Source organism: Malaya genurostris, chromosome 3, assembly GCF_030247185.1.
Source record: "Malaya genurostris strain Urasoe2022 chromosome 3, Malgen_1.1, whole genome shotgun sequence".
NCBI classification, from domain to species: domain Eukaryota; kingdom Metazoa; phylum Arthropoda; class Insecta; order Diptera; family Culicidae; genus Malaya; species Malaya genurostris.
In genome coordinates this window covers 59,776,717-59,801,492 of record NC_080572.1, presented here as the reverse complement: position 1 = coordinate 59,801,492, position 24,776 = coordinate 59,776,717, and the positions used below count along the sequence as shown (strand labels likewise).

The 24,776-nt window shown below is 36.1% G+C and overlaps 1 protein-coding gene across 21 annotated transcripts in view; it reads left to right on the top strand.

Moving 5' to 3' along the window:
- The window catches only part of LOC131435913 (probable phospholipid-transporting ATPase IA), a 195,220-nt gene that overhangs the window by 154,479 nt on the left and 15,965 nt on the right, over positions 1 to 24,776 (top strand). For 10 of the 21 annotated variants that reach the window (XM_058604197.1, XM_058604186.1, XM_058604185.1 and 7 more), the window contains 2 exons: positions 294 to 359; positions 18,486 to 18,580. The exons of 1 other annotated variant lie outside the window; for it this stretch is intronic. In XM_058604197.1, coding sequence (XP_058460180.1) covers positions 294 to 359; positions 18,486 to 18,580 — 161 coding nt within the window. Of the gene's footprint in view, positions 1 to 293; positions 360 to 8,662; positions 8,804 to 9,544; positions 9,653 to 17,293; positions 17,326 to 18,485; positions 18,581 to 24,776 lie in introns of those variants that run through there. 10 more of the 21 variants (XR_009230551.1, XR_009230552.1, XR_009230553.1 and 7 more) reach the window with 10 other exon arrangements.

The window sequence follows — 24,776 nt, the reverse complement described above, 5'->3', positions numbered from 1 at the left end:
TGTTTAATTTTTGTTAAATGCTTCGCGCGAATTTAGTTTAATTGATCATCTTCATACTAAAACTTCTGGTTTCATTCAGTATCAAAAAATCAACCATAGGAAATTGCTTATTGAATCGAAACAAAATTCAAATGCTAACACCTAAGCGTGACACATTTTTCACAATGTCACTTCGAGAATAATCATGTATTCCATTGATTCCTATTAATGTAACTTCTCCGAATTAAGCTGATTAGTTCTCTTTCGATATTTTGTAATTTTTTTCACTCCCACCATCCACGTATGCTCAAAAGACCGGAGATATCAGTTACCCACGTCACAGTTGCGATATCAACGCACATGAAAGTTGACAAATACAGGTTTTTATTGATGCTAGTAGTCCACTATCCTTACCCTTTCTAACAAATAACAAATACAATAACTGAGTCCGTAGTAATCAATCAATCTTTTCCTAAGTAAAACAAAACCTAGTTTCAACTACTTCACATGCACTGCAATACGAGAAAGACATTTAATTTAGTTGATTAGAGATCTTCAGTAGTAAGTTAACCCTTCTCTAGTGCATGCTTTTTAAACTATAGTAGTAGACTATACTAACATCCCGATGAGAGATTAAGAAAGGCCTGAAGTAATTGTTTACAGTACCCTAGGAATAATATTCATCAATTAGTTAAGTGTAGCTTGTAAGCCTCGTCTTGAACCGAAACTTAACGACAGTTCTGTGTCTCGTAAACCGATATAAACCGACCCTGAAATTTATTTGGAGGTAATACTAGTAGGAGAAAAACTGAACTCATATATTATCAATCTTTCTATATATTTTTCACTTTGATCTAGTGTCAAAACCTGCTATTCAGTGTTTTTGAAGCATAGATTGCGAAGAATCTACTGCATAGATTTCGATTGTTTCGATTTATGACCTTGATGATCTTGCCTGTTCTAGTTGCCGTGTAGGAAGAGAACAAATTTTAATGAATGCATCATTTCGTCCAAAGGTATTTCTCAGAAGTTATCTTTTATCTGAAATTATCAGTCGTCCAGGTGGCACAAAACCGCCAAGGCGATACTGGCTAAACTATCCAACGTCGCCTCATGGATGCGGAAACCTCTTACATACAAACCAGACATCACCTTGTTTGTCCGGTTTTATTGGAGATAAGTCGAAGAGCAATAACGAGGTCGCAAAACACACGACTAAAAGGAATTTGACAAAGACAGTTTAGTCATTTTTTTACCCGCGCTCAGTTAACAGAAAAGTATCGCAAAAATTTGCCTGAATGATTCTAAAGAAAATTCATAGTACTTTGTAAATAATGGAGTCAACAACAGAAATACCATTCTGAGTATTAAAAATCAATTTGTTAAGTTCAATGAAGAGTAGTCATACTAAAAATGAACTTTTTTTCATGGGAATAGCTTCATTCTTTTATTCAAATTGGTCATATTCTAGATCGACGACATGGACTCAAAAAGAAAATGGTTTCGAACACCAATATCTTTTCATTTTCCCTTTTTATACAGATAGGCTGTAAAATCACTGTGAAAGTCGACATTGGAACCTATGCCGATTTTTATATATTATTCGTCTAGTTTCATCTAGATCGCTAAATGGCTGTAAACTGTTCCATTGTATGGGTCGTGTTAGATGATGGTCAAGCGAAGTACCATATACCACTTGAATTGGTTAGTCGAGATTACTAAATGTTTGTGTATGTATGCGAGTGTGATGGCTGAACCGATTTTCACAAACTTCCTTCAAGTATGTCTTATTCCATATTATTCCATATTATTGATGGCTTCCGGCTTCAGAATTAAAGGGTGATAAGTGCAAACATACCAATTTAAAGATTTTTTTCAAAAATAATTAAGCATGAAGAATCAATTTTCTTAAAAGTGTATGATATATTTCTCCAGTTTGTAGATCTTATTGGTTAATGACCAAATCAACTCACTTCCATTATACCGGTCCCTAGTTTCGGGAAATAGTGATCAAAAACTCTTAAATGAAACTCACCCCGATTCCTCATATATGGTTGGACATAGATTGATAACATTCCCGGGGGAAAAACGCATTCCATGCTTTTCTCAGAAGTTACCAAATTTTTGCACAGAAATTTTAATGAAGCTGAAAGTCCATCATGACAAGATGATACTAGAAAATTTTGAAAGCTATGGATTTATCGCATCTGGTAGAATAAACAAAAAAACAATTATGTCGCGATTATATGTAATTTTAAATGTTCGTTCCATAGTAATTTTCTAAATTTATGATGACGATTTTAATTATGTATCCAGTGAACTTCTATGCTAATCCTTCGTTTTTTTTCTAAATTCAGTTCTAATAAAGATGATGTATTTGCAATTTGATTGAATAATCGGGCAAAATGACTCGAATTGTGTGGGGAAATATGCTTAGGAATTCGTTTACAAAATATAACCATTAGTTATTCAATGAATAATGGTAAACAAACCTGACGGTTGATTGTTATTTTTAATTTGAAAAATTAAACAATGGGATAGAAAAGGAGGGTGAAATTTTACACCATTGTTGCCGCACGTTTTGCCCAAGGCCCTTATTACTTTTCTCACTATCACTTTCACGTCACTCACATATACCTTCACTTGATATTACCTATTATCAGTATCACTGTAGTGAAAAAAAAAATTTCCAACAAAATTTTGGTGATGTGATGTTCATAATAACAACAAGCTCATCATCATCAATCAATTAGTTTTTCTCTAAAACGACTTTCGTGATAAAGGCTCACAATCACTTCATTTGGTTTTCATCGTGTAGTCATACCGGTAATAAGGGCCCAGTTGATCTCATGAGAGTTGACCCGTTGTTCATGATTATCCTGCCTCTATGTTCAGATACATATGACTTCACGTAATTTAAAATGTACGTTCTTCATGTTTTTTTTTGCAATTGGGCGTTTTACCCCACACATATTTCAAGGGCCAATTTTGAATCGTTTTCAAAGACGAGATGTTTCATATATTTGTCAATGCATACTGTGAGTATTTGTTCGTAATTATGAGAAATGATGGTGACTGAAGATTGTCATGCATGAAACATTCACGTTCTAATTTCCCTAATTAAGATATATAAACTTTTCCTGTATCGGAGCGCGTATCACACCATCTTTCCCTAAATGGATGTTTAATTCTATTCGAATTCGACTTCCGGTTTCCAGAATATAGTGTTTATAGGGTGTAAAAAATCTTTAGAATTGTTCCAATACATAGGTTTTGCAAGTTAATGATCAAAGAAACTTATTTTGGCTACACTAGTTCCGAAAATATGGGGGGGTAATGATTCAAATTCGAAACTTTCATCAATATATCTAATTAATGGTAATAAAGAAGGCTTCAATACATAACTAAGTGGATTAAAACAAATAGTAAGCAAATTGGTACTGATCCAAAATGGTCCTGATCCGCGTAAGAATCTATTTGATTCAGCAGCATTTTAAAAAACCTGTTGCAATCCACATAGTGGTGTGATAATACCTTTCTCATACCACTTATATTTTCAAAAATATCACTCGAATATCACTTGAATAAAAGTAGAAGCTTTCTCTGTGTATAAAATAGCATAACCTTTCCAATTTGTTAACACATTTGTAATTTATGTCAAATTAATAAGAGTTTTCCCTTACTTGCTTCGTTGCACTGTTAAAAATTTTAAACACACTTTACCCTATGGGACTAGAAAACCTTTCATTCGAATCTGAGTTTGTGCCATCTCTGAGATAATTGAGTGACATTATTTGTCACACATCCATACATACACACAACCATTTGCTCAGTTCGTCGAACGGAATCGAATGGTATATGACAATCTGCCCTCCGGGTTTCGGTTTTCACAGCGATTGCATAGGCTTTCTATATGAGAAAAGCAAAAATCACATATCATACTCTGAAAAACAGAGGGATGTGAAATGAAATAGAATCGATTTTGTAAATGATGTTTATGAGAAGTCTTTTTCGGAAATTGAGAAGAAAAAAAACATCCATGGCATTCCAAGGCCGCGAGAATTTGTTTTCGTCTTCAACAAGAAGTATTATCGAAATGAAGGAACAATTTCGATACCTTTGTAGAAAATCCTTCGCATTTTCCCCCAAAAAACCTGTACGATTTCTGGCCTCAATTCTATAAAAGTTGTGATGAAATATTTATCACAAATCGAATGATGAAGTCCAAGACATTTGTCATACTCACCTCGAACTGGTGATCTGAATCTCATCTCACCTTCAACTGGTGTGATTCCGGCGAAGCAAAATACATTTACATTTTACATTCTGCGGTAGCTAAATTTAGTTGAAATCGTTTATTCCCTGAATATGAGAAAACTGAAGCAACGTCTAAAAACCGACAAAGAAAATCGCTGATAATCAGGCATAACCTACTACTCTGCGTTTACGTAAATCCAAGTTAAAACTTGTGCAAGTGAATCTAAGGTTAAACTCACCAACACGAGCAAGCGTCAATTATAAGGGAGAGTGATTGATTACCGGCACCCTTTTATTTTAAGCTCATAACATTATGCGGACATCTATACATCAATGGAAAGCTAAATTCCATAGCTAACAACTGATTAAGAAACTAAGTTGCTTCATTTGGTAGAAAAAATGTATTATCAATTTAGTAACGTGATAAGTTTTGGCAATTTCAAAAAAGATGTTCGGTTACCGGCACCTCAAGAAATTTCGGAAAATATAAGTAAAGAATGCAATTATCCAAAAAAAACCGGAATTTATTCTTTTCGGAGTCGTTTTGGACAAAAGTCTTCATTGTCTGATGGTGAATTCGCCTTGGCTCTCTTGGCCGATGATTTGGATGGTGGCGCCTTTGGTGTTGATTTTTTTTAGCCGAAGCATCTGCCGTATTTTCACGATTTGTCGAAAAAAATGGGGTGCCGGTAACCGAAATCGGTAGACATTTTGAAAATAATAAAGTATCCGGTATTAAATTACGAAATTGATCGATTTCTCCTCATAAATATTCAATCCACTCATCTTTCCGATTGATGCTCTTCAATTTATGATACTATAAATAAAGTCAGAAAAAACTTTTGTGTTGATTTTCACGCAATTAAAATTTGTTTTAAATGCAGCAAAAAGTACAAGCGTTTGTTTGCTTCGGTATTCGGTACAAAAAGAACGTGCTGCTATTACACACACACATGGCATTTGGCGGAATGACGCTATCTGCTTTCTGTCAAAAGTTATGGTGGGGTGCCGGCAACCGAACACCTTCCCATACCGATTTCGTTCAGTACACTTTCAAATATCCGGTGAAAGAAAATGTTTGGGGATGCTTCTCAAAGTGGTGATTTGATTGCTCGGTGCTTTTCACGCCAAATTAAAGCCATTCGCTTCAGAATCTCGCTCATAAGGTCAGAAAAACTTTCTGAAATTTTACAGGTCAATTGTACGCTTCCATGTACGGTAGAATACGCCGTTTCAGGTACTCTTGCTTTTAAGGAGTGTATCGAAAAGTAGTTAGCAACATTGATTATTGAATAAAAAAGCAAAAAAAATCATATTTTGACATCAGTTTTCGATATATTGTAGAAAAATTACATTTTTATGCATTTCACTGATTATATTGAAGAAAATCCTAGTTTCTGTGAAACGTTCGCACTTTGGACTTGACATTCTTCATTAAATTCTGCACAGTTACTTTTGTGACTTTCCTGGTGGCAGATGTCCAGTTTTTTTTAACTCCTGCATGTTTTGGGGCACTGTACCTTCCTTCCGAAAGTGCCGCTTGACAATTGCCCAATACCTTTCAATTGGCCGAAGATCCGGGCAGTTCGGTGGGTTGATGTCCTTTTCCACGAATTGTACATTATTTTTGGACAACCGCTGTAGAACGGAGTTGACGTAGTGGGCTGAAGCCAAATGCGGTCAGAAGAGAGGAAGAGCCTTATGCTTTCTGTACAGTGGCAGCATTCTCTTCTTCAAACATTCTTCCTCGTACACCTTGGCGTTAATTGTGCCCTTCGTGAAGAAAATCGACGACCGCAACCTTCTGACCAAACTTTTCCATCGCCACCGTGGTGTCAGCGTCGTCCAGGTCCTGGTACACCGATTTCGTATAATATTGCGGTACGGGCAGCGCTCGAGAGTCTTCCTTGGCGTAGATTTCGTCGTCGATCAGGATGCATCGTCTTTATTCTGTAGAATCCGGTTATACAGTCTTCACGCTCTTGTTTTGGCCTGAACTTGCTGTGCCACGGATTTTTTCGGCACCTTCTGTATCTTGTACGTTTTCGTAGAGTTCCGAACTTTGATCCGTTGAATTATCCCGATGCTGGTGTTGAACTGCTTGGCCAAATCCCGCGTCGACGCCGATGGGTTTATCCTGATGTACCCGTTTTCCTACCGGATCGGGGCAAACCCTTCATGGAAAGGGTCTTACCGAATTTTTCGATAATATTTTTGACACTGGTGTGGTGCACTTTCACCCGTTTTGCAATTTCATTGTTCGTGACACCATTTTCTGAGCACCAAGTGTGCAGAATTTTCTTTCGCGTTTCCGGATTAATTCGACTCATCATTGAAACGATCAATCGTACCGAAACCAATCGACTGCGCAGCTGTTATTGACATGTAAACAAACATGTCACCGCAAAACACGCTGCAAAAAATTAAGCCATTTCAGAGTAATAACTGTTTGAATGTTGCCAACTACTAATCGATACACTTCTTACATTCGGAAATCCAGGGTCTCCTTTGTCATGAAAATCTGGATTCTCTGTCCGCAGCTGCAAATTCCTTGCCAGATAATAAGTTTTCTAGAGTATTTATCGGTAAAAATGAATTTGATCTTGCTAAGGACATCATCTCGATCATTAGCTTCATCAAGTTCTAGGTGAACTCCATTCATCCTCACGTACATTTCGTCGTCCGTGAGGATGCATCCATCGTATTTCTTTTGAACCTCGTTGTAAAACTTCCAGGCACGTCTCTCAATCACCAGATTCTGTTTCAGTGTCCACCAGTTCGATTGCTTACCGTCCCGAAAAGAGCGAAATTCTTCTCGCAGACGAATTTTTCTGACGGTGCTTTGAATTTCTTGGTCACATCGTAATCCGACAGCCCCGAGTTTGGCCTGCTCGTTCTGAACACCTTCAAATGCAGTTTTCGATTCTTACATCCGCTACGAAGCTTGCTGCCGAAAAAGTGTATGCCACTCAAGGAGATGTTTGAGAATGCAGCACATGGTCGATTTATTCAATTCAAAAACTTCGCGATTCTTCAACCTGGCCTCGTCGGCAAAGAGTACCAAAAATTGATTTTTGGTTCGCGACCTTCAACAAGTATATCTTCTTTGATGCAAAATTAACGAAATAGTTCTCTTCTGCTTGTTCTTCTTCTTCTTCTTTCTGGTTGGCGTAACCTCACGCGAGTTGATGCCGATTGATGGCACAGAAACCTAGGCTATATTACCAGTTAATGGACTTTCTTTTCACTGGACTACAGGCGAAAATCTCACTGTGTGGCTACGTCGAGTCGCCAAAGTACGGATGAAAATTCTTTCTTTCTCGCGAAATGCTCGAATTTTCACCGCACTAACACGATTCAACTTGCTCACCCGTTGAGAGATTTCATTGGTAGTAAACGAAATTGTGAGCACTGGAAGAGTAAACGTTTCAAAATAAACTGCTGTCGAAACATTCCAAATCCGATAACTAGGAGCGCAACAGTCAAATAAACAGTGTGTCCACGCAAGCTCCATCGGCAAACCCAACGCAGAACAAATTTTTACCTAAAGCGTCATTTCGGTTCCATTATTTGAATCTTTCTAATGATGACGATTAAATTTTACACCGGCAGCTATTACAAGCGGCAGCTTTTACAAGCGGAAATTTGTTTTCGTTTGCATTTTGACAAATTAAACGTGAAACACCACGTTAGATCGTCCATACTCTTGTTTTCTTCAGGTGTAAAATAATTTGTTTCGAGTAATAAACAAAAGTTTATTCTAAATTATCTTAAGCTTTTCTAGTATAGTAAGGTAGCAACGATAAACCAATATTAGACAAATTTATAAAAAAATAGGTATTAGTATCATCCAGCTACAAACAACATCATAAACAAATCTACCAGATCGTTACATAACTCATTATAATAGGTCCTGTTGGTGGAAGAATCTCCGCAAGCAACGTCTCTTATTTACAGGAAACATGAAACATTCATCGGATTGTCATCGGCACACAATAATTACACACATATTATTGAGTTTTGATTCGTTAGTTTTCGTGTTTACTATAGCATTGAATATATTGTTCGAGAATCTTGCTTTAAAAAAAATCTACTAGTACATTTAACACGCGTTGGGGTGTTTTGCACCGGCTGTGAATTGTTTATGGATTACACACAAAAATCGGTTGTTTTATTTTTGAATCTTGATTATACCAACCCAAGGCAGCTTTCCAGTCTCGGTTTGATTTTTGATCACAAACAAATTCTAGCAAGATTTAATCTTTGTTCTTCGGCTGAATTTACATACTGTATATTTTGTTCTTCCTTTTTCTTATACGTTTCCTCTCAAAACCATCACCACAATCACCAACCAAACCACGCTGCACCTCCGACGTAATGCAAAAACAAAAATACCTTTCACCACTTGTACCATCCACGCATGTAGAAGTCTTGTGCAAGTACTGAGCTGGCGACGAAGGAACTCGGTGGCCCCGCAACCGAATTGGAACCGGAACAGTGTCAGTGTAACCGAGCTGCACATCTAGCCCTGTCCCCGTTCCGACCCAACTTCATAATCAGTATTTAAGTAAGCGAAAATTCACCAGAAATGTAAAAAGTTTATGTGGGCCTAGTGTCGAAATGAAAATATTGCCTGGCTTGCGAACCATAGTGAATCTTGTTTTTAATCGTAATCAAACGCAACAAATCCGCCCAACATATTGTGCTAAGTAAAAAGTAAAATAAAACAGACAGATAACTAGCTAGTTTAGTATTTTGTGATATTTAGGATAGGAAAACTGCATTATTAAAACATTCCATACATTTTTCATATGTACTTATTATAGATTGTGTTCATCCTGAAAACTACGTCTCACTGATGAACATTAGTTTATTATTTGTTGTTTTACCTGTATTAACCTCAAATCTCAGTCTATTGAATGTATAACAACCACCGAAATAGAATGTCAAAGACTATTTGATCCAATCTCAACGAAATCATGTAACTAAACTTTGTCTGATCCGGTCAGTGTTTTGTTCGAACTAAGTGTATGTATGTACGTCTTAAAAAAACCAACCTTAACGAATTGAATCAGTTCAAAAGAAAAGATGCTAAAAATTCGCTTGATGTTTCAATCATGTCCACGGTGATCCTGGGAAGCCTCAAAATAACCCCTTCTCCACATTCTGTAGGACTTGTTACGCAGCCAGTTCGATGGCACTGAATTGGTGAAAGTATTGCCAGGTGATGGGTTTTCCGCTAGACTGGGCTAAGAGGCGCCACTTGATAGATTGATGATTGCGGTCCGCATTCTGTTATACTTCACAGGCTCTATTCCACCTTTACCCTGCTGGAGCCGGCCAATGCGGACGATGTGTATACGATTTGAGATGATGATGATGCTGTTCAATTCGAAGGAAGTTTTCAACGGGAAAGGTAATGGTGGTCAGGGTATCAAACGCGCGTTCCAAAATAGAACCTAAACAATAGGCCAAGGAAATAAAAAGAGAAAGTCAGGAAAGATAGACCATACGATGCGATCATTTTGCAGGAAATAACACATGGATCAATAAGTCCCGAGACTAACAATGGAAACAACATTTTTTTGTAAATTTTTTTTTTATTCATCAACATAATCACTTTTAGGGTGATACAATGGTTCCAACGTTTTTCCAAATTTTCAATACCAAATTTATCTTTCGCTTCAAAATAAGCTTCAGTTTCAGCGATGACCTCCTCATTTGAGCCAAATTTTTGAAGCATTTTTTAAGATCAGCAAAGAGCCAGTAGTCACTGGGGGCTAAATCTAGCGAGTATGGGGGGTGGGAAAGCAGATCAAAGCCCAATTCTTTCAATTTCGCCATTGTTTTCATCGACTTGTGACAGGGTGCATTGTTGCTGTTTTTGTTCCATCGAAAGCAATCGCGGCACCCACTTGGAAAAAACCTTTTTCATGCTCAATTTTTCATGAAGGATAGTAAATATACTTCCATATGATATCTGTGTCATCTCAGCAATCTCACGGAGCTTCACTTTACGATCTTTCATTATAATTTTTGTCACTTCACTCACATTTTCCGTTGTAACGGCTTCCACAGGTCTACCCGAGCGTTTCGCGTCATTTGTGTCGGTACGACCACGTTTAAACTCGGCGAACCACCGACAAATCGTTGCTTTTGATGGACAAGAGTCCGGATAACATTTTTCAATCCATTGTTTCGCTTGCACGGTGTTTTTACCCATTAAAAAACAATGTTTTATCAAAACACGAAACTCGGTTTTTTCCATTTTTTAAACAAACCACAAAACGACTTTACTCCAACCTCGATAACTCAGCTGTTTCTGATCGGATCGACTTAAAATTTTGACCCGTTTCAAGCAAAGGTTAGTTCTCTAGAAAGACGTGGTTACTGGTTTACTACGAGCGCCATCTCTGCTTTAGTCTCGGGACTTATTGATCCATGTGTTAATATACACTTTTCGACGAGTACTTCAATCCGGATTATTTCGTACAGTTTTTCGTCGTTCGGTATAACTATTTTGTACTTCAATGAAAAAATGCTTATCAAATCTAAATAAAGATTCCTACCTTGTATACGGTACTTGTCGAGTTTGAATCGCAGTAATGAATATCAAATTTTTCGATCTCGCTGCACACTTAGAAAATTTCGCAGAATTCGTTAATTTTTTATCGAATTTTTCAACAGCTGAACCTTCGGTAATCAGTTCGGTAATTAAATTGTTTACCGAACGTTCGGTAATTGCTGAACTGTCAAACAACTACCGTAAACTGTAAACCAATAGGATCTAACTGATTGTTCGGTAATTTTTTATTTGTTTGTTTTCCTTTGATTAAAATTCTGGATTTTCGGATTTCAAAAACAACACAAATTCACAAAAACGAATAAAAGAAATTCGAACCTGTTGTGGCTATGGTTTTATTCCACAAAAAAAAAACCAAATCAAATATTCCGGCTGACCGGAATTATGAACGCCTTCCAAAACACTGCACAATCCGTCGACTCCACCAGAAATTATCCTCGAACGATTTGTGTAGGCAGCAAGTGGACAAGTGATACAAAATTATTTTCTGCCTATAAGTAAACAAAAAGCTTTTAGTGGTTCTATTGTTCCAAAAACTTTTGCATCTGAACCTCAATCCATTCGATGAACGCTTCAAGATTTTGTTCGTTTGGTTAATAAAAAGACACTTACTAAAAACTGTTTGACAGTTAGTTTCATGACAATCAGTTTTCACAGAAGTTATTTACAAAATTCTGCAATGAAAATTTACGTGAGACTGATCGTCCGGTAATTTTTTGCATAATTATTGTAAAAGAGAACTCATGTACCGAAATATCGGTCATTTCTATAGATTACCGAAATTTCTCGTCAAATATGTTACCGAACAGGGGAATTAAATCTTAGTGTGTAGTTTTGCAGAAAGTGTGTACTGCCCGTACTTGTTTATCAGTCCCATAAGGAAATTAGGCTTGCTGAGATTTTATTTTCGAATTCTTTGTTTTTTTAGTACATCAAAACGCTAGATCTTGGTACTGTTTTATGAAACATTCGGAGTAAACTGCGTATGTTTTAAATTTACAAAAATGGAACCAAAGTCGATTGAAGAATTTAAAATACTTTATATATACATATACACATACATATATAGCCTTCCAATTCCCTTCAGCGTTAATATGGCTTGGAACTTTCGAGGCATACTTTGAGCGAGATTTTGCGCGTATTCTTCTGAAATTTGTAAATTCGTCGAACAAGCTGTTTCAAATTGTGTGGTCGGTTTTTTCCCAAGCTTCATCTTCATTTGAGCCCAAACGTTCTCAATTGGATTGGCATCGGGCGACTGAGAGAGCCAATCCAAGGTCACGACACCATTTTGCTCATTTGCCCTTTCAAGAAGTTTCTGCACATGTGTTTCACTCAACATCGGTTTTTGCAAAGTACTTCGAAATTTAAAATTATTTGCGATCAAATGTCTGCGAACAGTTCCGTACGATATATTTAAAAAAATGTTGGTCAATTTTGAAGCGCTTTCACGTAAAGTTAATGTCGGATTCTTCAAAAACAGGTCGCAAATCACTTTTTCGTCTTTTTCCGATAATACACCGGCATAGCCGCGATTTGGAAAGTCGTCGACATTTTTCACCTCTTTAAAACGATTCACGCACTTACTCACAAACTGTTTCAACTTTTTCATGTATTTCGCCGGGTCATTTTGGGACCTTTCTGGTGCGAGCACAAAAAAAACTACTTCGAATCGCGTAGCGTACGCGGTACTCATTTTGGAAAAATGCTGAAATCGAATTGTAAACAATAGTCAGCTGATTTATTCTCGCATTGCATCAAGGACACTAAGGAGTGTATCGAAAATAAGCTATCCACAATTTTTTCTTTCAAATTATGATAAAAAACGATATTTTATTCAATCTAAAAATGTATCCTTTATTGTAAGAGGTTAAACTTCAGCATGAAAACCGGATGAAATTTAAGTTATTCCTTCACGAATTTTCGAACTTTTGATCGAACGCTCTTCATCAAGTTCCGGACAAGTGTTGCATCGCATTTCTTAAACGCTTGGGCCCAATTTTTTTAAACTCCTGCCTGTTCCCAGCTGCCTTACCAGTCTTCTTGAAGACCCTCTTCACGATTGGCCAGTAACGTTCGATGGGTCGAAGCTGAGGCCAATTTGGTGAATTGATATTTTTCTCAACGAAATTTATACCTTTTCCGCAAGTCAATTGAGAGTGGTTTCAGCATAGTGAGCCGACGCTAAATCCGGCCGAAACAGTGGAGGTGTACTATGCTTCTTATATAAAGGCAGCAATCTCTTCTGGAAACACTCAGATCGATAGATTTCTACATTTATAGTTTCGGTAGTGCAAAAAATGGTTGACTTCAAACCACAGGAACATATTGCTTGCCACACCAGTACCTTTCGACCGAATTTCTCCACTTGATTCGACCTGTTCGCATCGCTCACATCCTCCCCAACGACGACAGTAATGTATTGTGGATTGTGGTTTTTGAGTCCTCCTTTACATAAGTTTCATCGTCCATCAAAACGCATGCATCCGGACACTGCAAAAGACGCGAATACAATTTCCGGGCCCTTGTTGCTGCTCGCTTCTTCTGTTCTACACTTTGTTTCGAGATTTTCGGCTTTTTGTAGGTCTTCAGGTAATTTCACCCCTTGATACGCTGGATCATTCCGAGACTCGTTCCTGCTTTTTTGGTTAAGTCACGTATTGATTTGTTCTTCATGATTAGAAATACCACTTTCTGGTCCAGTTTTGGGTGGGAAGAACCGGGTTTTCTGCCTCTTCCTGGTAGCTCATCCAAAGAATAGTGTTCCCCGAACTTATTAATTATGCTTTTAACACTGACATGATGAATTTCAAACCGCTTCGCCAATTTTCGTATAGTAATACCCTTCTCACTTACCAATGTGTCCAGAACCTTAATTTTAATTACCTTTTCAATACGCGACATTTTGAAAACGCAGAATTTCAACCGCACAAACAAATAAACAAACGAAAGCTGACAGCCAAATGCACAGCATGCTGTGATCTGAGCATAAATAACATCACAAATACATGCGTACAACACAAATGTATGTGGATAGCTTATTTTCGATACACTCCTTACTGCCCTTGGTATTTAAAAAAAATATCACACCACTCCACTTTACCGATCGCGAGTAGTCGTGACAACGCTCTTATGTAACAGACTGTATACATGGAGGTTTTCCAAAATTTTCTTCGGTAGACCACCCTTTTCATCTTGAAAATATTTTAATCCACTATTTTTCACCTGGAGCTGTTAGCGGAATATATTCAACAGTTGCACTATTTATGTACCATTTAAGTCCACTATTTCACTGTCACGTTATTACACTTTCACAAAGTCACTATACTTTAATGAAGCATAACAAACGTTACAATACAGATACGCGTATTTCGGAATGTTATTTACATCCTTCTTCAGTGTGAAAACAACCTTATAAAACCGATACACTGAAGAAGGATGTAAATAACATTCCGAAATACGCGTATCTGTATTGTAACGTTTGTTATGCTTCATTAAAGTATAGTGACTTTGTGAAAGTGTAATAACGTGACAGTGAAATAGTGGAATTAAATGGTACATAAATAGTGCAACTGTTGATTTTAATCCAGTAAATTTTGGATCACCATTGACTTCCCTTTTTATCCAGTTATTATTTAAAAGTTATTCCCCCTATAGTTAAGACTACGGGAAATTTCATAGGACTAGATACTCATGGTTTATACATACATAGGTAATGCGTGTCGTAAGCCCACTGTTCTCAATTTGTGTCGGTTTTGCACGACACACTTTGTGCGGTGATTCGTTCAATTCAAGCAGCTAAAATTTTGTGCGTCTTATTTTGGTATTGAATTTCACCTCAATGCTCATTCATATCAAACATTTTAGAAAACTTCAATTTTGATCGTACTGCTGAAAAGTTGATCATGAATAGCTGAACATATTTCCGGCAGACTTGGAGAAAAAAATATGTTGCTTCCTTAAATACAACAAGAGATATACACCGTAAAGTTCTGTCCATTCTTGTACAGAGTAAATTTTGAAAAGCTGCCCCATAGTAAACTGTGACGTATTCACGTCAAAAACAATGATTGTTAAGTATTTTAATACTTGATATGTTGACATCAAACTGATTGCTATCTAATAATTTCAGCCAATTAGAAACTAAGCTAAACCGATTACATATATTTAAAAAAACAGTACTAATTACTTTCAAATCGATTTTTTTTACTCTCCGAGTATTTTCATTACTGATATTTAATTGTAAGAATTGATGAACAAAAAATTCGTTGTAAATCGCAACTACCGATTTGTAAAAATTTTTAGCCAAACGTTGACGGATAATGATGGCATTGTGTGACGGTGCCTTATCGTGGTGCAAGATCCATTAGTTGTTTGTTCACAAATCTGATCTTTTTCGGCGAATTGTTTCACGCAAACATCTCATAACTCGTCTGCCATCTTCCTAATAGTCAATATGCGGTCTACGGCTATCCATTCTTCGATTTTGTTGATGTTTTCGTCGGTTTTCGATGTCGATGGCATTTCGCTTCTCTCATCATCATTCACAGACTCGCGGCCACTTCTGAAACGTTCGTGCCACTGATAAACGATTGTTTTCTTCAGAGTATCGTTGCCGAAACACTCTTTTAACATTTTCAATGTCGTCGCACCATTGAAACCGTTTTTTAATGCAAACTCGTTGTTGCAAATTCAATTCCATTTTGAAAATTGTACAAAATCGAGGACACGCACAATCGCAGATGTACTCAATACGGCGTAAGTTTTACAAATGTCCAGATATCAAGCTGAAATTTTGATAGAATGTCTATGTGACAATCTAAAAAAATAAAAAAAATCTAATCGGGTCACTGAGAGCGCCACATGGTGGTGATTCCGGGAACGTTTTGATCAAGGTAGTATGTCAGCATGTTTGTGTACTCGCTATAACCTAAAATCTATTCTAGGATAGTCCGCCCTAAGCTGCAATTTCATTTTTCTTATGCATTTTCGACCAATCACACATTCGATGAAAAAACATAATAGGCTAATAGGCTTGCGGAATAACAATCTTTCACGAGATGGGTTTGTGTGATATAACCCGCCAAATCATAGGTTTTCAAACATACCATTTGTACGTAATCTATTGACTATTCCATAACTCCCGTCTGTGCCATTCATTGCAAAGGGCGTTGATCTTACAAACCTGTTGCCGTATGTTCGAGTTCGGATCTAGAAGTGTCACTATATGTGATCAATGAAGTCAATCTGCAAAATTTGTTCCTGTTCGGTGATCACTGATTCAAGAGTATATTTGCTTGCATTTCGGTCGCTTTTGGTTCAATATTTTCGCTCTTGTCGCTCAGAGCTGCAAATCCTACGACGACCCAGGACATGATTGAATTAAATCATTTTTTTCTCTTTCCACAAGCGATATATAATCATTTTAATAGTGTTCAGTTTCCGTTATTATTCAGCGTGAAAACCAAAATTTCATACATAATATTAAGGTGCTTTTAACCGGCAGTTCCTTGAAGGAATAATGCATTAACAAATGCTCAAGTCGTCTTACCGAAATATTTGTTAGATAGCTGTTATCTAATTTTAATATTAACAAATAATTTGATTGTTGCTTAGTTAATTCAGTTCAACCGGGGAACCTACAATATTTGAAAGTAAAAGTATGGTTAGTGTGTTTAAATAAATATTTTGTTGACAAAAAACAAAAATTTAAAAATATAAACAATGTTTTGAAACAAAAGAAACGTGTTATCTGTTATGAGTTGAATAAAGTGATGTTCAGGGTTGACGAAAAAGATTTCTAAAGTTACTTAAATTTAAGACTCTTCTTAATCTCTCTGTCTCCGGGAAAAACAATGTTTCCATCTATCGCACATTGTATGCCAATCGTAATGATATTACTGACTGTAGGTATGCCGTTAAAAATTCACGAAATTTCCACAAACTCGCAGTTTGCTTGTATTCTGAAATCAGTAATATCCCAACAATGTCAGAAGTTCGAGTAATTAAATAAATAAGTTTAGCAAGCGATAAATTGACAGCTCAATAACTGTCGTAATGCAGTAATAATAACGGACAAACCAGTTTTATTTTTTTAAAACCGTCCCCAATTATCGAACATGATCATTGAAGTCAGAATCTTGTGTAATTTCTGTCTACGGTATTAGTAAATATTTGCAGTAGTAATTGTCGTAACAGTAGTTTAGTGTAGAATTTGGTTTGATACTAAAACATGTGTTTTATTTCTAAAATATTTTATCCACTTTGACAGTCCGGCTGCAAACAGCACACTGAATGCTTTTTATCCTTAAAAATATTTCAAACAAAAATCCTCTTGGATACTCCTGAACCTCCGATTAATACTGCATTTATATGACACTAGTCACACAACCACTCCCGCATCATCAGCCACAGACAAACGTACATCCTCGTTCAGAAAACACCCTTAACTTTGAATTTTTCGATTTTCTTCAGAACTATGCATGCCCTTGGATCAATAATCAGGTGTAAGTAAATACTACCAATGGTGACTCGCGGATAGTACAAACAAATCGGCCCAAATCCAAAATTTAGCTAAATACAAACACCAACAAATACAACAGAATAGTATTAAAAGCGTGAACAATATGCTAAATTAGATAGATGATTTTTAATTTCGCCAAACAAGGGTGAAGTTCTAATTGGTTTTTTAATGGTCACCATTTGTAAAAAAGTTTTATACTCAAAACTACGTTCACCAACATAGAAAAGCAATAAAAACAAGTGTACATAAAACACACGAATTTGTATAGTTTCGCACACTCACTCACATCCACCAATCACACGTCCAACCAAAAGTAAACTAAAGTAATGTAAAGTCAATCGTAAACCGTAGCTATACTATGTCTGCTCTCGTAAAAATGTTTAGTTTTTCTTTTCACACAGACAACCCGCTTTCGCTTCTATGTACTTAAATATATGAATCGGTGTTTGCTATCCTGAACCGGATAATATTCACTATGCTCTCCCTCTATTTAATCTATCGTATCTCCATAGTGCAAATTGTACATACACAGAAAATTGAATATCATTGTGATCCATTTTTAGTTTAAAACGTGTGCGTGTGTTAAAAATAACGGCAAATTACTACGATGCCTTTGACGTCACAACATAAAATGTGAAGATCTTTTTTCGTTATATTTTATCAAAAATAATTATGCTACCTTGTTTCAATTTGTTTTTCTTTTTTGTTTCAAATTTACAGTCTAATTTGAGTTAAAACTAACAACAACAAATCACTAAAGATCCAATACCAGTGCAAGTGTAGATTATTTCGGATCCTCGTAACAGCGGTCACTTTTTATTCCTAATTACATTTTTTGTTATTGTGTACTCGTTTTTCGATTGTATAAATTTTGAGTTCGAAATTTGATTTTTCCTGTATCTGCAATGAAAAAAAATGATTTAGCAGAACGAACGAAACTAGCATAGTATGTCATGTCTTTTACCATCCTCCACCTCCAAAAACAAATGAAGACTAGAAGCGATCCAAAACATATCTAAACGTCACATTGTACCCAACAATTGCAAATAACAAAAAGAAACAAACAAAAATAACCGTTGTATAATACCGTTGAAATCCAAAATTGAAATGTGCCTCGGCCTCTTCAAACGCCCCTTTTTGCAGATTAACCGAAACCGCCCGTCTACTAAAGCGAAACGTCCGCAGAGTCTTTACCGGCCGGTCCCACACAACCGAAACTAAAGAACTAGAACTGAAGCGTGAGTATCCCATTTCGAAACCGTCGTCAAGCAGTATGACTCCATTTATTTCTGTAAATATATAATGTCACTGAGGAGCTGTCAACGACACATCACTCATTTTCAGTTTTTTTTATTATACCGTGAAGAGCATTGCAATTCGAGCACCAAAATGACCAATCGAAATTTAATAGCTCTATTCGATACTTAAAACAAAGAGACGTAGCCTGAAGGATGTGTATCATTTCGCAAATAATTTTAACTTTGGTTTGAATTCAGACATCTTTTTTCGCCATTGTCAAAATAACCCCTCACTCTTACTCACAGCCAGAGTTGCAATTTGTCAGTCACGTCGAATGACCTTGACAGACTGACTAAAATCATCGTCAACTGTAATCTGTACTGTAAAGAGAACTATCAAATGAGATACTTGATAGTTCTATGACCAAGCTAAGACAAGATCTGACAACTGGGGGGGGGGGGGGGGAGGGTGGGTGTTGCTGCTTTTGTTCCAAAATGGACCAGTTTCTGATTTTGATGTTGCTACCCGCACATTGTGAAAAGAAAAAAACTTTTGCAGAGTACGCGAGCAATGATGCCAAGTATAAAGAAAATCAGAAAATAAATTTATTAAAATGTATAATTTTAGCTCACCAATGAAAATTGAAATTTTCAGAGAATGTTTCACTTTTTTTCAATCTCATTTGTATTAAATGTTTATAGTGGCAGCTCTGTGTAATTAAAATTGATTTTAATCAGTATCAAGCGATTTTTCTTTTTAGTGAATTAAAGTGTAACCAAAAAAGATTTGTTAAATTAGTGTAAAGTGTGTTTAGTTTTACGAGAAGAATGAACTGTTGTGTTGTGGTCGCCTTAAGCATTTGTATCCAAACTGGACTTTTTCCGGTTTCCAAAAGATCCGGTAACACGTAAACAATGGATTGCATTCACCAAAACATTTTTCATGTTTATTTCACATCAAAAACCGAGTCTAAAAATTTAAATATAATAAATTTGTTTTTCTTAGCACAAAGTTATTAAAAAATCTGTAAATATGGCTACACTGAAGCCGATACGTTGGTATTTATTCCACAGGGCGAAAATGGCGAGAAGGATGATTCGGAAGGAAGAATAAGAAGCAAGTTGTCAGGTCTTGTCACATAATTTTCTGTAAAATCACAGATTTTTTGCCTATTTTTCCACACAGATTCTGTGTCACAGAACACAGATTTTATCAAAATTCACAGATTTCTACAGATTTTTATGAAGATTTCACAAGAATGGCAGATTTTCAAAATGTTTTTCACAGATTTTCACAGATTATGATCGAAAATATGCAACACAGATGGTACACAGATTTTTCAAGTTGAAACACAGATTTTAAAATGGCAACTGTGGTCTTGTCTTAGTGACCAAGGGGCTGTCCATAAAAGACGTCACGCCGCAAGGGGGAGGGGGGTGTTTCATAAAACGTGACCTTTTGTGACAGGGGGAAGGGGGGGGGGGGGAGGTTTTTGGAATCTGACGTCCAATATTTTCAATGAGCGCATTTTTGAAATACCTAATTATATTACTGCTTTGCCCTATTTCCTGAAAAAATCTCCACAATAAACGTTTACATTCTATAGGGAAATGTGTATTTGTTGATGTAAAAGCTTCTTCTTGTAAACTCGAAAATGAATGATGCAGGAAATCATTTCTGTTGCGATCAGCAAAAGTGCACGGAGGAGCGAGTAAATTAGCGAAATTAATAAATTTTGCCTATATATGAGTAGAAAAGAAAAAGATGTCTTCAAACGGTTTAACTTAAGTTATGCACTGACAATTTTTTCAGTAATTTGATTTTCTAGTATTGATAATAGTATATCATAAGAATGTCTCTTATCTTCAAAGCTTATCGAATCATCCAATGATTGAACTTACATAAATCAAGAATCATTTTAGCTCAAAATCACTACCCATTGTGTGCGGGAGATCAGTACTGATATTGATCGATGTGATTTAAAATTCATTGATCAACTGATCATGAAAAGATGCTCCGGCTGTGATCTCGTTTTGATGAGGTTTTACCTAAAACAGTAATATATCTGTGTACCCTTACGAGGAATAAAACAGATGATTTAAATGTTTCATCAATTCCAACAAAATACTTTTGTTAATTTATATAATTGATATTAATAAAATAATTCCGATGATTTTGTAGTTTTAGGGATATTTTTTAATCTAATGACTGCATGTAACAAATCCCTCCCTCCCGATTATTCCCTCATATTTGTATGGTTTGTCATACATATTGAGAATGTATTGAGATGAATTTTATTTATTTTGAATTCGTGACATGTGACATATGGGGGGTGGGGGGTCTTTGCTTCTGTGACAATTTGTGACAAAGGGGGGATGGGGAGTCAAAAATCGTCGAAAAAAGCGTGACGTCTTTTATGGACAGCCCCCAAGTAAAAGAACGACTTGAATTTTATTGGAGTAAATGAATATATTTCAATATTTGATTGATAGACTTTCATATCGTCACTGGAATCAAATACTAAAAGATAGCTCAGAGAGAAAAGTTAAAGTTTTTCTTTCTTACTTTTTGTGAGATCTGTATAAATCTGTATTAAATTGAGGAAATCTGTATAAAATCTGTACTCTGAATTAAATCTGTATGAGCATGTAAAAATTTGTATAATACAGATAAATCTGTATAAATGTCATCTCTGTTCAATACCTACATGGTGATTTGTAGAGCCTGGTTGGCAGATGTCCAGTGACATAAGCTATCCATTCTTTCTCGTACAATGTTGCTAGTTGATAGTGGCAGATATAAGCTCTACTCACAGCTACTCAGATGCACAAAATGGTGTTTTACCGAAAATTAGGTTAGAACCCTATCGAATCGCTTGCTAGGATGTATGAGGCTGTCACTTATCAGTTATCATTCCATCTCCAGTGCTGGATAAATCCAAATTACTTTCCATACGTCAAACTTAGAAATAGGTAGTAGTTTCAGTCAAATTTAACTAGGCAAACGGTACCCTTATTCATCTCATATATTAAAACCATCTGCTATCTCTGTTCGATGCATTCCGTGAAAGGTTAAAATGAAAATTTGAGCATTCATATCGCATTTGAGCATTCACGTCGATATAACCCTGCAGAATTGGAGATTTATCGAACTAAATTTCTGCGATATCACTTCTTAGATTCGATGCGAAGATATTGTATCCGATTTCATTACAACTCATTAGTTGAATGTTGAATGATCCGCAAGAAAACATCGTGGTTTCACTTCTAAACAGAAGACTATCGGTACAATACTCCTGCTTGCTAGAAAATAACTAATGAAATGTAAAATTTTGCCCAAAAGTTAAAACCATTCGCGAAATGTTTCACAACTTAAGAGAGAGTTCGATTGATTTTAGTTATATCGATTAGGTTAAAGCCGGGTATAAATAAACAATATAAAAAAAACTTATATCGATCATTACTTTTCCAAATTAGAATAATACGCTGTTATTAATTTTTTGGTTTTTACTTTTATTTTGTGTGTACTAATACTATATATATACCCTTTTCTGATCGCTTATATGTATTACTATTTACTCCTTTTGCCTACTGTGAAAATATGAATAAAAAAGCGGTTTATGTAATTCGCTTTTGTTACCAAGAAAAAAATTTCGCACTATGGTCGAGAGGGGTTGATATTAGTTTTAAAACAAATGTAATAGCACTGTTTTCTTCATGTTTCTATCACTGTTTTGCTAACAACCATGAAGATCTTGATTTTTCATTGTTGAAAGCGCATTTTTTATGTGTCACATTTGTTAGAGTGCCTATAACCAGAGTGCCGACAGCTGTTCGTTTAGAGTTCACTCAGACAAAAAAAAACTAACTATATTCATTATTTTGCTTTATGGTTTATAGGCTCAAGGAATCGGTAAGCTTTTCATTCACTTGCCTTCAAAATTCAACCAAATTTTATTAAAAAAGTACCATATCTTCATGATGAAACTAATGATTTCCAATGTATCGATTTTATGCAAATTATAATTTTATTTTACAAACTTCATCATCTCCCATATATATTTTGAACAAAATTATTTATGAATTGTTGAATATTTTTTATCATAGAGAATTAAAGAATTAATCGGAATGTTAAAATGTTCACTGATGCAGAAAACGTTGAACTGTGGATCACCGATACCGAATTGGAAAAGCTTTCTCCAATGTCCAATCTGAACCCTAAATTTTTGCTATGGAAATCTTACAAGTGGAATGAAATTTAAATGGTTCTTATGACAAAGTGTTTCCTTTTTTTTAATGCATCATAAGGCAAATTCTATGAATATCACCTGTCAATTTATCTGAGTGTGACTGCTTTGTTTCAAAGGAACAAACGACCTGTCATAAACATTGTAAAGCTAACGAAGCTTCCAACATTTCGGATTAAATGTTTTGAATTGTTGACAACATTTGCAGCAAACCATAAATAAAATAAACCTAGATTCCTCAATGTAAAAGTAATGTGGTTAAGCAACCCGTGACACCAAAAGCGCCGTCTGGTGTAGAATGGGTGCGTAAATGCTCCTAAAATGTAAACCTAGATTTCGTTCTGTACGCTGACACTAACAGCATCTCTAGTGTGAAACGGGTGTACTTTTTTCCATTACCTACTGTGGCTGTGTTAAATGCGCAGGCAACTTTGTACATGCATTTTAGGAGCATTTACGCACCCATTCTACACCAGACGACGCTTTCGGTGTCACGGGTTGCTTAGCTACATTACTATTACATTGGGGAATCTAGGTTTATTTTATTTATGACAGTAGCTAATGGAAAAAAGTACAACCGTTTCTCACTAGAAGCGCTGTTAGTGTGCTATCGTAGCCAACATCTGGGGCATTTGGTGTGCAATCAGAGCGCTCAGAATATGGTAAACAAATATTCGAGCATTTCAAATCGAGTAAAATCTTAGTTTCCTTATTGTAGTGATGATATTCTGATCGATAATTTGCGGGGAAGTGCGGTAAAGGGTGCTGAATAAACAAGTAGTTTGTAATATTCAATTTTTTGTTAGTCATTCTTCTTCATTGTTTTAGGTATTTTTCAAAATGATGCTGGCCACAGACGTCATAGCATAGGAAATCTATGTTTATTTGATTTATGAGCAAACATAGCCGACGACTAGACATACAGTTTTGCATTTTATTGCTTGCTTTGATCAATCGTTTACGACTACGTTATCATGAACTGTGGATATCATCATAAATCAAATAAACATATACCGTTTTCGTTTTAGAACCTACACGCGGGCGACGCTGACTCCGAGTAAAACGAACACGTGGTACGCGCCCTAAACAACAACTCATATGAAAAAGAAAAAATAAACAAACTCGCATGGATGCGTGATGCGACCCGAGAAACTTTTCAGAGCGAAACTATGCGATTCGAGTCCGATCTAGAGCGACCCCAGGTTGCTAAAACAAACTCATCAAAAGTTGTTTTGGCGACTCTGAGTCAGCTCTCGGACTGCTCTGATCAATAAACGAAAACGGTAATAGATTTCCGATTGTACGGTGACACTAACAGCACCTCTAGTGAGAAACGGGTGTACTTTTTTTCATTAGCTACTGTGGTTGTGTTAAATGCGCAGGCAACTTTATGCATGCATTTTAGGAGCATTTATGCACCCATTCTCCACCAGACGGTGCTTTTGCTGTCACGGGTGGCTCAACTACATTACTATTACACTGGGAAATCTATGTTTATTTGATTTATGATATCATCTTACTCCATGTTTTAGGAGGTGAATTATTTTCCCTAGCAAATATTTAGAAGAGGAAAAATTATCGATGTATGTGAGTGTGTGTGTGTGTGTGAAATTGGGGGTTCACAGTTACACCGCTATAAGCTTTTTAACCAACATTAAAATACTCCATGTATTTTGCTCCGGCGATTGGCACATTGTCGCAAAGCGGTTTACCGGTAGCGACATCTGCCAATGAAAACTAGAACCAAGAAAAGGAGGATTCTTTCGGAAATTTTCATATCGGCAGTAGTGATTTGCAACATTTTTATCGTTTATTCAAGAGTACAAATAGACATCAGCAATAAAAGTACACTCGGAGTATAAGAAAATCGATTTCAAAGTGATTACTACTACTTTTTTTAGTGTAAACTACGATTAAATATGGAAAATCTTCAGAAATGTGTGATTGTT